Here is a 12,527-nt window from a genome sequence, read left to right on the forward strand (position 1 = left end):
GTACAATTATTTGTGAAGTTAAAGATCATTAACTTAATGTAAAAAATACACACATATAATACCCAGAAACTGGAATGAAATGAAAGGAAGCTGCATGCCATTAAATTTAAAAAAAGATCACAGTGAACAGGAGATTTGCCATAACCCGATAGAGCGATCCTTACCACCATTCCTCGCACTTTCAGAGAATGGGATGGATTCATCTTGCACAGCTGACGCAATGCTTCAGTTCTGCGTCTCCCACCAGCACTCTCCTCATCTTGGCGCTCTCCATTCTTTATCAAACTGCTACAAACTATTATAAATATATGAAACGTCAAACTATACACAAAAAGTTATATCATTTATAAAATAAGAGCATGAAAAATAAACTGCTTAAGCAGGTAGAGCCAATAATATGAATATCTTAACATTAGAGTACAGGGTTTTGCTGGGCACATCATCCCTGTAACACACCACAGCAACCCAAGGACAATCTCCATGCAAATACTGTAAACCAGGAATGTCCAACGTTGGCCCTCCAGATGTTGTGAAACTACACATCCCAGCATGCTTTGCCACAGTTTTCCTATTAGAGAATGCTAAAACTATTGCAAAACATGCTGGGATGTGTAGTTTCAAAACATCTGGAGGGCCAGTGTTGGACATGCCTGCTGTAAACCAATCAATAGATGCTGGCATGGAATCGCTGCAGAATGGTAGTGTTCCGATTCCCTAAATAGCCCTATTAATTTTAAATCTGTTCACTGGATACACAGGAGATAGTGGGCCTTATTCTAGTTTACTCTTAGAGGCAAATACCTTCTTAGCTGGACAAAACCATGTGCACTGAAGGTGGGGCAGATGTAACATGTGCAGAGAGAGTTAGATTTGGGTGAGTTCTTTTGTTTCTGTGCAGGGAAAATACTGACTGCTTTATTTTTACACTGCAATCTAGATCTCACTTTGAAGAAAAACCCCACCCACATCTAATTCTCTCTGCGAATGTTACATCGGCCCCACCTGCAGTGCACATGGTTGTCCAGCTAAGAAGGAATTTGCCTCTACGAGTGAACTAGAATAAGGCCCAGTGTGTGGGTGTCTGAGCGATTTTAATATGAAAAAGGTTAATGTCATGGAGGATTATTTAATGAAGTGATTTTTCTAGAAATATATGGAGTCCTGGTAAATAATGAAGCATGCGCATTTTACATGTAACTTTCATACAAAAGAGATGCTAAACTTCGCTTATAATGTAGAAGTCGCTCACCCTCATTGAAGCTGTCGGGAACATTAGCCACGAGGAGACACAGGAACCAGGCACCATTGCGAACATGTAGCAGAGCTTCAGCCATTTCAGTGATTGGCAGGAGAGTGTGCAACTCTGCAACAGGGTATAGTGTAACAATACAATAACCATTCGGAAATTCGTACACATATACTGAAATAACCAGTCATTTGTACAGACACTATTCATGAAAGGTTACACAATACAAAGTTGTTGTTTTTTTACCCATCTTAGTTTATAGTTTTATCTCCCAAGTTAGAAAAATCCAATAGGTATGGCTGGAGTATTAAGTATACACAATCTGACATTGTAAAGAAACAGCAGGTTAATGTATGGGGAAAAGAGAAGAAGGAGGGCAGCTGTGAACAGGAGGATACAGGGGTGATTATCATCTTGTTATTTTACAATACACAAGAATGGACATCTTACATTTAAAAAAAGTTATATGCAAAGGAATTCATGAAAATGTAGCTTCACTGATCACATTTTTAGAATATCTCAAAGTAAAGTCATCCGGATTTAATTATATTACCATACTTGGCTAGTAAGTCTTAAAAAAACATCCCCATCCAATCAGACCTAAGGCTGTAATATGGATATTCAGGAGTGAGGCAACATGCAACCTCTGTACTGATGAACTGTGCTAGTAGTGGAGTTTCTTTATTTTCTATGGTAGGTTATTGAGAAAGCGGTTTCAACTCAACTAAAAACCCGCCTGTCAAGCCGTGATATTTATGATCCATTTCAGTCAGGATTCAGAAGGCATAGCACCAAAACAGCCCTGGGATGCGTGCTGAATGAGATTCCAGTAGCAAGAGACAGATGTGACTGTTCAATCTTAATGCTTCTACAGTAGATCTAGATCAGATATCAGCCACAATCAAATCCTCATTCCTTCTTCTAAGGAACATAGCCAGAATGAAGCACTTAATTCCCCCAGAAAATCTGCCTACCTTCATACATGCATTTGTATAATCAGGACTAAACTACTGTGAAGCCCTGTTGGTCCCGCAACAAAATAATTGAACCACTTACAGATTGTACAAAATGCAGCAGTCAGGCTATTAACCAACCAGCACTGCTCAAGCCACATAAGACCCATTCTCTATTCCTTTCACTATTTCACTATGCACCCCTAACTCTCAATGTGCACACGCCTATGGCAGTGCTCCAAATGCTGTGGCATAACTGACATTCTGCTAGTGTTTGGGGATGGAGACAGTCGAGGATGGCCAGGCTTTCAGGGCTTGTCAAAGCCAGTGGCTGCATGCTTGGATTCCGCAGCATGACTTCACCTGGTATGGATCGTTAGATTGACAGTCCTTAGGTCATCCACTATTGGCTGATAGGTAGTAGGGCTGACACATGAAAAAGGTCAACATGCATTAGGTTGTCATGATCAAAAGGTTGACATGAGTTTTTACGTGTCTATGTTGATGTAAGTGGATTTGGACACCATATTAGCTTCTAGCACACTATTATATCCCCCCTCCACTTCCACTGGGATGGTCAAGCATGAGCAAGACCTTTTATTGAAGGAAAAAAAAAATAAACAACAATTTTTTAAATAACAACCTTTTGCTTGTGGCGACCTTTTGACCATTTAGAGCCAATGTATGTGTCAACCACCGACTACACAAGATATACTGAGTAACCCGAGGCTTACCTCTCAGTGAGGCCCTTACTACTTTGTGACTTCCCATCTAGCAAATATTCAAGTCTGTAATACCTGCTTGTAAAATGCAGAGGACATCCGCAGCTTCCTCCATGTGCACAGGACTTTCAAAGAGCTCCGATGACTTTACAAAGTATTCACCGTTCGAATCTGCAACCTAAAAACCCGGAAAAAAAAAAATGATAAAGAGATAAACAATACAATATAATCCAATAAAACGCTTCACAAGTTGCAAAACTCTTGCAACTTTTCCAGACCATTAGATTCTGACACATAGGGCCATGCTCAAGTCACATTTCATGCCTAAACTCCCGTCTAAAGCGATGGGAGATCCCAGGTCGATATTCAATTTTTCTTCCATGCTGTTTGTGCTCATTAAAGTCGAGTTTAGCCGTGCATGATGGCTAAACATGACCAAACTAATGAGCGTGCAGCTAAAGGGCCCATTTGAGCACTTAAATGGGTGACTTTTTGCGCATTTCAGCTTGCCACCTCCAAGGCAGTAGTGCTGAAAGACCTAGGCCGGAACGAAGCTCCATTTGAATAGCTACATTGTGGCTGCCGCTGCAACAACATTTGAATACACCCCAACTGAATAAAGTTTACCTAACATTATTTACAGAAATCATACCTTATTCATTATTGCCAACAACTCACTGAGCACTAGCCGCAGCCGGCGAGGAGAGTCACTGTGCTCAAACTCCAGTGTTAGGCCATGCTGAAGCTGTGACACCAATATACTTTCTCCAGCACCTCCTCCAAGCTTGTGCCTAGGAAAAAAAATTATACAATGATAAAAAAAAAAAAAAAAAAAAAAAAAAAACTCTTAACCTGTTACAAAGTTGTCATTGTTTCATATGATGACCATTAAGAATAAAAACAGCAGAGATAAAGAGACATTTATATTAAGGTAATTAGCCACCAAAATCATACATTTTAACAAAAATAGCATTATTCAAGTAAGTATGTACCCCTGCAAACACCACACCATTATTTTTCTATAGCTGCAGCCTGTAAATGAAGAAATATTTATGTTCCTGTACGTCTAGGTATGCTTTTTGAATCGGCAAAACAAGTCTTCAATCTTCTAATGCAGCGGTTCTAAAGCTAATGGGTGCTGTCATGCCGGATGCAGGGTGGGAGCAGATTACCGATCTTCTGCCATTAGGTGGGGGCGCAACAGCCTCTATTTGTCAAAGGGGAAGAGGTCATAGATCTCAGTCGGCGGACAAAGATTTCTTGGCTTTTGAGACAGCAGCACCATGGGTGACGTAAGCTGCCCTATAATGGAGAGGGATCAGATGCTGCACCCTAGGAAAAGCTCAGATAACTACTGCAGGAGAAGGCATCTGCCTGTAAAAACATCTCCTGCTGCATTACCAACTACAACCATATCTGAAGTAGGCACCCGTCAAACAGGAAGGGCCAAACTGCCTCGTAACAGGTGCAATCTCACTGAGAGCTACTAGCACCCATACTTATCTAGTTTAGAAAATTAGTTTTATAAAGATTAGAAATGGTAGAGGAGATTGAATGGTGCACCGCTGAGGTGGTATGTCATGCGCTCTCTAATGGGCGTGTCTAGCTCCACTTTTGGGCATATCTAATGCACCCAAGAGGAAACTAACTAACCAAGTACAGCATGCTGCCAGAGGGGGTTTGTGTATGGGTGGCTAGTGCAATTTACATGATCATTAACACTGGCTGATTCAACCAACAGGAGTCCACTGACAAAGTATTTTTTGACCTCCACTGTTTAGGCAGATATGGGGCAGTGCCAGTCTACTGTACACTCTGTCATTTACTGCCTGCTGCTGCCAAAGTGCAGAGGGAGAGGGATTGTTTGCTGCCACCACCTTGGGAGAGGTGCCCTGTCTATGATTCCCATGCCTGCACTGGTGAGCAGAAGCAAGTCACCGCTGGCAGGCTCTACTGAGCAGCGACACTGCTGGGAACCTGCTCTGCACCCACTCTGGACTCTGGACACACGGGCCCTCATTCTGGTTGTCCCGCAAAGCTGTGGAATTTACAGCTTTGTGGGTCATCTAAATGCCACCCACACAAACACCACTCCCCCTCCTCCTCGCACGCCGATTTCCCTGCAAATGGATGTTTAGCATAAACACACGGACCATTAAATGATTTTGCAAGTGCTCGCAGAGCTAAGACACCTCTCTGGCATCTTAGAACTGCAAGTTCATGTACGGAATGCAGGCCTGACGCCCATGAAACGCTGGGAATTCCCACAGGCACTACCGCTCGCCACCACCCCACACACAATGCGCAATAAGCAATTCACCGCACCAGCTCAGAAATGTTTATACACAGTCGATAAACATCTCCCCCCTGAGTGACCGCGCAGGAGAGCGAACAAACTAGAATTTGGGCCATGGTCTGTATTTCAGACAGGGATGAAGAATTCTGGGGCATAGGGTGTGCTTTCCAGGGCATTGAAAGACTGGCCCATGGATTATCAGCCTGATGCAAATTTAGTAGTGTGGCCATGTATGCAGGCACCACTTAAGTGCAGTGACTCCCTGTAAAGCTTGTGCAACAAAATATCAGGTTAAGGGTCCCATACCATTTCCATTATTTATGAATCAAAAATTTAAGCCAAAGATTACTTCTGTTAAATGTAGAATCAACAATGCCGTATGCAAATTATTTTTATGACTTTCAAGGATTTTGAGACGAAAATACGAGTGGTTCTTTGATCATGGAAATATGTTCCAGTCTGTGTGTACATACTTCCTTCTATGCCGTCTCCGTAACTGTACAAATAATTAATGCTGTCAAAAACATACTACATGTCTAGATAAGAATATGACAAATATACTTGTTTCAGTACGGAGTCACATAAAAAAAAATACAGTACTTGTTTCCTAGCACGGCGCCCATCGGGTCCCATCGCATACCTTTACTTAAAGTATGCGATGGGACCAGACGGACCTGATTTCGTTTTTTTTTTAGGTTTCCCGACAAATGTAAAATCGGGTCCATCGCATGCCATTATAATGGCATGCGATGCGACCGTCCCGATTTTACATTGTATGTAATGTTAAATTCCCATGTAAAATCAGGTCCATTGTATGCCATTATAATGCGACCAATGCGATGGACCCGATTTTACATAGGAACCAATGTTGAATGGCTCCCCCAAACCCAATTTTTGATTGTATACCCACCCTGATGGGTAATTTCTATGTCAAATGCCCCCCCATTGTTAACGCCACCCCACGATGAACGCCAACCCTAAGCGTGGCGAGCCTGCGAGGGGCGGCGGTATGAGTCCTCCGACCTTTTCATACCCCCACTATCCACGTTGGCGTGGAGTTGATCCTATATAGTGTGGCGAGCGCAGCGAGAAATCGAGCCCGAAGCCCGCGCGGGGACGCGTAATACGTCTGAAGTAATGCGCATCCGCTAGCCCGCTCGCCACACTATATATAATCAACTCCACGCCGACGTGGATAGTGGGGGTATGAAAAGGTCGGAGGATGCATACCGCCGCCCCTCGCGGGCTCTCCACGCTTCGGGTTCACGTTGAGCGTGGCGTTAACAATGGGGGGGGGGGGGCATACAATGAAAAATGGGGTCTGGGGGGCATTTAACATTGGGGCCAATGTAAAATCGGGTCGGTTGGGTCAATCGCATCGCATGCAATTTGGTTGCATGCGATGGACCCGATTTTTGCTGCCCGATTGCATACAATTAAAATTGGTGGCGCCGTGCTAGGAAACAAGTACCAAAAATACATATATAATTATTTTAACGGACCATCATAAACTGGCTTGTGACAGAATTCGAGAATATTTCAGCAGCAAGGCAACCTTTAACACTGTGGCGTCTTACACTTGATAGTTTAATATACACCATAGCCAATAACAGAGTAAACTTACCTTAGTTGTTGTTCTTTGTTGGCATCCTGCTCTAGTGCATGGAAATCCACAGACAACAGTGCCACAATGGAATTCACTGCCTCCACCCCAGACAGAAGCCGAAGTAGTAATTTTTTGTCTTGAGCCCAGCTCTGGCTCTGGTCCGCTGGAGCGCACAAAGCCATCCGAACAAGGCATGGCAGGAGAAGTCTCAGCTCAGGGTCACTCAGAGCAGCTAAACGTTCCACATCCACCTTCTGCATTGCCTCAAATGCATAGGGACTGACATAATGCAGACCCAAACTGTCTCCCATTGTATTGCCTATTTTAGAAGAAAAGTTTAATTTTAGTACATATATATTTGCTAGTAATAATGAAACTTATTCAGTGTCTCAAGTAAAATCTTATAAAAGGAAACACAGCATTGTATGTATGGGTCTATGGAAATATGACTACATTTATCCTGATAGTACCTCCTATATGTGGCATTAATATTGTTATTCTTTAGATCGATTAGCCACTACAGCCTACGGTTATCCAGCAATGCTCACACAAATAGTTTTGACAATGTTTCTATGGTAAATGTAAGGTTTGATTGTTCCAGTCAGTACAGTGTTTTAATGTATTACTAACGCTACATATAATAATGGAAGAATGTTCTATTTCCATAACTTGCCATCTAAGCGCTCGCCACACTTAGATCTGCATTTACTAGCACAGATAAGAGGTGTGAGTCTAAACAGACAGACAAAATTCCCCAGCTCAGACCAGGGACACTGCACGGGTTACCCTTTACACCCATGGGTGATGTCCTGGGTTATTCACATGTTGTCACCTTTCACACCGCACATGGGTCTTCCAGCATTCAGTGGGCGCTTCGAGATAGGTCATCTCCAATCGCTACAATTCACAGCCAAATGAATTGATGACCCAGGTCATCAAGATCCAGGCTGCACCTGTCAGACCTAAGAAGGGTCATCTACACGGGTTCCAACCCCAGGGGTATGGATCATTGGATAGACAGACATTATGTCTACAAGCATTAGAAAGTCGACATGCATGAAGGTCGACATGCATGAAGGTCGACAGGGTCAAAAGGTCAACATGGAGTTTTTCACTTTGTTTTGTGCCAAATGTCGACAGACACTAAAAAAGTGCACCGCTGCCCTTGCCATGCTTCGGGGATGGTGCCTCGCTAAGGTCGGCACACTATTCTCCAGTGGATGGTAGGACATGAAATGTTGCCAGTCGGTGAAAACTTCCCATGTCAACCTACTGACTGTCAACCTTCAGTAGTAGACCTAATGCTTGTCAACCTTGTGACCATATCCTATGAGCAAGGCCGTGGACCCAAGACTTTCAACCAGGGTAAACACTTTCAGACAAACTTCAGGTCGTGGAAAGTGCAAAAACACAGATTTTAGGCAATGGTTTCCGAAAGGGGTATTAGTAATACAAGCTATAGAGAGCATGGAATCAATACCCTGCACAAGTACAGACTTGCTCTTCGTTTTAACCGAATCACCTGCTGTACATGGTAACATGGCAGCTGGTTCTATAGTTACTGACTGAAGACAGAGCACTCAGTGACATCTGCAATAAATAAAAACAGACCCATGCATGATCCAATGTCACTGGTCACAAGATCGCGAATCTCGTGCACTTTGTAGCTTCTTTTTCACCGCTGCAAAGTGCAAAAGTTTGTTTCCAAATTGTGTTGCACAAAATGATAAATTCAAACTGAATGTGTGCCAGGCAGACACTGATGCCACAAAAAGCCCAATACAGTGTAACTACAGTAGTAGATTACACGCCACTTACAACAAAGTAGGAAATGTACACTAGCAGATGAAAAAAACAACGTAGCATTCAGTAGCCAGACAGACAGATCTATTGCAGGAGCCAAGGCATATTTCTTCCTAGTGGCCAGACAAGCTGTGGGCATCATGTGCAGCAAGTTCCCATTCCCCACACTCTGTCCCACAGCCCCATGCTTTATCACACACAGCTACCTGAGGTGCCAGCCAGGAGAGCCGGCCAGGTGTACCAGCGAGCTCCCGAACTGCAGCGCAGGGGTGATAGGCCAGCTGGGTAACCCCCCCCTGCCAGCAGCAGCGTCCGACGCTGCCGCGTGCACACCGTTCAGCAGCACAATAGGAGGCAGTGGTGTGAGGAAATAACCGGAACCAATATTGCGGGGAGTGTGTGCACTGGGAGGGCGGATATGGCGAGCAGGGCGCTTCCACCCGAAGGACCGGACCGGACCGCCCCTGTCTTCATCGTAGCCAACCAGAAGCCAGACTGGGACTCATTATATGCAGAGCAGTCTTGTTAAGCACGTGATAGGTGGACGCAGCGGCGTATCGCTGTAGTGTGGTCATGTGTTTTTTTATTTTAGAGATGGCCTTAATCGATAGCCACCATCTATCGATGGTAAAAAAAATATTCACTATTATTCTTATGTCATCAATGGTGCTGAAACTCAGATGATCGATGGCCATACCTACTTTGTTGTAACTTGCTAAAACTGATGGATTTAGGAAGCCCACCATCAAAATGATCGCTGGGTAGGGATGGCCATCGTTGCAATGGACATCGATTGCTTCCATCGATGGTGTAAGTGCACCTGCTCTTCAATGGTCCCATACAATGCAATGGATGACCATCGATGGTCTGACCTATCGATGATCATCCATTTTCTTTGACTGAGTGACCCGTGGACCCATCAGAACCGTCCTGGGGTTGGGGATTCACGAGTGTCAGGGCAGACCTATGCACCGTATCCTGACCCCTTGAAGAATAAAAGATATATATGAAAAATTGGTTATGCTTTGCCATTGATGTTGGGAAGTTATATGGTTCTCTACCATTAATGACAAAACTATACTACATCGACTAAACCATAAGTGATTATAAATCATTGACAGTCGATGCATCCACCATCGACACTTGTGATGTGATGGTAACTGACCGTCACAACCAAGGAATGCAGGTAAAAAACATTCATATGATGTGTCCATGCGAAAAGAAGTGGGACTGGCTAAAGATTTAACTAGGGGTGGGGCCATTGCAGCCAGAATTATGCTCATCTCTCGCAACCCCCTCATCGCCGGGCGTCCGTGGGACCAAATGATGTGTATCACATCATTGTAGCCCGACCCCATCTGTGCAATGCCTGAAATACCTGAATTGCATGGGGGCATGGCCACGAGGATGCAATTGTGCTGGTCACACCCCCAAAATGTGTAATACCTTTGTAGCCCCCCCTGCCTCAAAGAACTGGCGGCCTAATGTAGGGTACACACCAGAACGATCACACGATGGTCGCACGATCTGTTGAAGCACACAATCTGCTGCTATGCGGTATGCATACTCTCTGAGGAAGCCGCCGAGCTGTTTTAGGCAGAGAAATGCGTAAGTGTTATATCTGGTTCCAGCTGCTTTACCCCTGACCACTGGAGGCTGTTTTTGCAGACGGATCCTTATTCCTGGCGAAACGGAGTGCTAACCAAGCCAGGTGCACTGCTATAAGCTAGTAATGCACCGATTCAAGTGGTAAATATATGAACATTATTATAACCACCATGATGTCATTACAATCGATTGTCAGATTGGGCTGGTTGGAACAAAACCTGGTAATATCTGAATGACAGTTTTTGGCAGTTTTCCAGCAATTCAAAGCAAATGGTCAACTGTCATTTGCTCTCATCCATTACCAGGATTTTGTTCCCAACCAGCCCACTCTGACAATCGATCTGTAGATGTATGGCTGGCTTAAGTCTTGCTATGCGCAGTGAATTATTGTAATTATATATTTATATATATATATTTTTAATTCATCTCTCCTGTTCCACACAGAGACCTTTTTTGCACACAGCTTTATTTGTTTCTTTTGTCTTCTGCTTCAAAAAGGGGCTGAAATTGACACATGTGTATGAGCCTTTATAGCCATGGAGGCATTAAGTTATAGGTTTTAAACATTTCTGTTTAGGAATGTATGTATTGCATGAAAATAAACACAACTATGCAACATATCATTATGTGTGAAACATTGCGCCCTTATTACAGATGTGCTTTAGCATCACTTACCCCTTATACATCTGTTGTGGTGGACAATAAAATGTTATTGTGTCTTCTCAAGATGGGGTGTGGCTTCATGGGAGGATAGGGTTACCACCTTTGTGTTTTGAGATTCCCAGAGAGTGGCCCACCCCTTGACCCACCCGCAGCCCAGCCCCCTTGATTCTTGATTTTGCACACCGTAATGCCACTTACATGTTAGGTCAAACACTGTAATGCCCATTACACATTATGCCACACACCATGATGCCCATTACACATTATGCCACACACCATGATGCCCATTACACATTATGCCAAACCATGATGCCCATTACACATTATGCCAAACCGTGATGCCCATTACACATTATGCACACGCTGCAATGCCCATTACACATTATGCAACATGCTGTGATGCCCATTAAATATTATACCACACACCGTAATTGCTATTACATATTATGCCACATAAGTTCTGTTTACCTACATGTTAATTGCCAGGGCCTTTATGCTCGATGTCAGGGTCTTCATGCTTGATTATATACACTAGGAGTGATCAGGGAGCAATGTAAGACGAAGGAGCAACTCCAATACCAAATAGGAATTGCAACAATAAAATATTAAGGAAATCGATGGAGCGCTGACTGTAAATCTAAGAATTTGGTCTTCCCTCTCTTCTTCTCAAGCTCACATGAATTCTAGCGTTTTGGGTACCGAAATCTAAGAATTTTCCAATCAGGACAAATATGAATAAGAGATTTTTATTTGATACATTTTAAAATATGAAAATGATACAAAGCACCATATAGGATTCCATAGAAAAACAAAAGATACCAGAAACAATTAAAAAATGGACCTCTCCGGATAACTCCACTTCAAAACTGTTGCTAAGGGGTCCAAAAAGTGCGGATACCTCAATTGTTGTCCTTAGGTAGTCCTAAAAGGTGCAAAAAGTCCAGATAGTCAACGTGTTTCGATTAGAAAATCGTTTTCAAGGATGTAAATAAAACTTATTTACTTACATTGGAACCTATAGGTAAGTATGTATGAGTGAATGTAGAATGAATGAATGTTTTTTTTTTCTAATGTGTGTGTGTTATTTTATTATTGGTTAAGCTGTGGAACTACAAGTACCAGCTGACCCTATAATGCCCCACATGCTGAGACTTGGAGGGGAGGGGGGGGGGATTACAGCTGAAATGCATTGGTTTTATACACCAAATTAAGGCACCAACTCCTAAACCATATACCATTAATCAGTGCACAGATAATAACACGTCGGGGAGAAGGAGCTGCGGTCACCCATTCCCTCAACACTCGTGAAAGCCGCGAACAGCGGCCCGCAAGTCACAGCCGGAAGTACAGCAAACAGGGACAATGGCACAGACCGGCTAACCAGCACCCGGCCAGTGTCAGACTCTGGAAAACAGCCAGCCACCCGCCAAACGAGGTCTGCACTAAAGACCCACAGGGGCAAACGCAGGACCGGACGGACTGACCACAGCCAGAGGCTAGAAACCGTGAGTGCCAAACAGACTGCCCAGCACTACCTGCCCAGTGGGACGCGGCAGGCAGGATCAGTAACTAAACAGGGAGACACAGGCACAGCCAGGAGAGGACGTAGGCTCACCTAGAGTCTATGGGA

General features: G+C 43.7%; 1 protein-coding gene across 2 annotated transcripts in view; it reads right to left on the reverse strand.

The window, feature by feature from the left end:
- Positions 1-9,048, reverse strand: part of INTS2 (integrator complex subunit 2) — a 49,413-nt gene extending 40,365 nt beyond the window's left edge. Inside the window, exons 1-6 of one of the 2 annotated variants that reach the window (XM_083173752.1) lie at positions 8,833-9,048; positions 6,842-7,142; positions 3,574-3,712; positions 2,997-3,099; positions 1,250-1,363; positions 165-295 (exon numbers count right to left, since the gene is read on the reverse strand). In XM_083173752.1, the coding sequence (XP_083029878.1) occupies positions 165-295; positions 1,250-1,363; positions 2,997-3,099; positions 3,574-3,712; positions 6,842-7,134 (780 nt within the window). In that variant the 5' untranslated portion in view covers positions 7,135-7,142; positions 8,833-9,048. Of the gene's footprint in view, positions 1-164; positions 296-1,249; positions 1,364-2,996; positions 3,100-3,573; positions 3,713-6,841; positions 7,143-8,641; positions 8,786-8,832 lie in introns of those variants that run through there. The other variant, XM_083173751.1, reaches the window with a different exon arrangement.
- Positions 9,049-12,527: the final 3,479 nt, after the last annotated feature.

Source organism: Crinia signifera, chromosome 2 (assembly GCF_055691185.1).
Source record: "Crinia signifera chromosome 2, ASM5569118v1, whole genome shotgun sequence".
Lineage (NCBI taxonomy): Eukaryota > Metazoa > Chordata > Amphibia > Anura > Myobatrachidae > Crinia > Crinia signifera.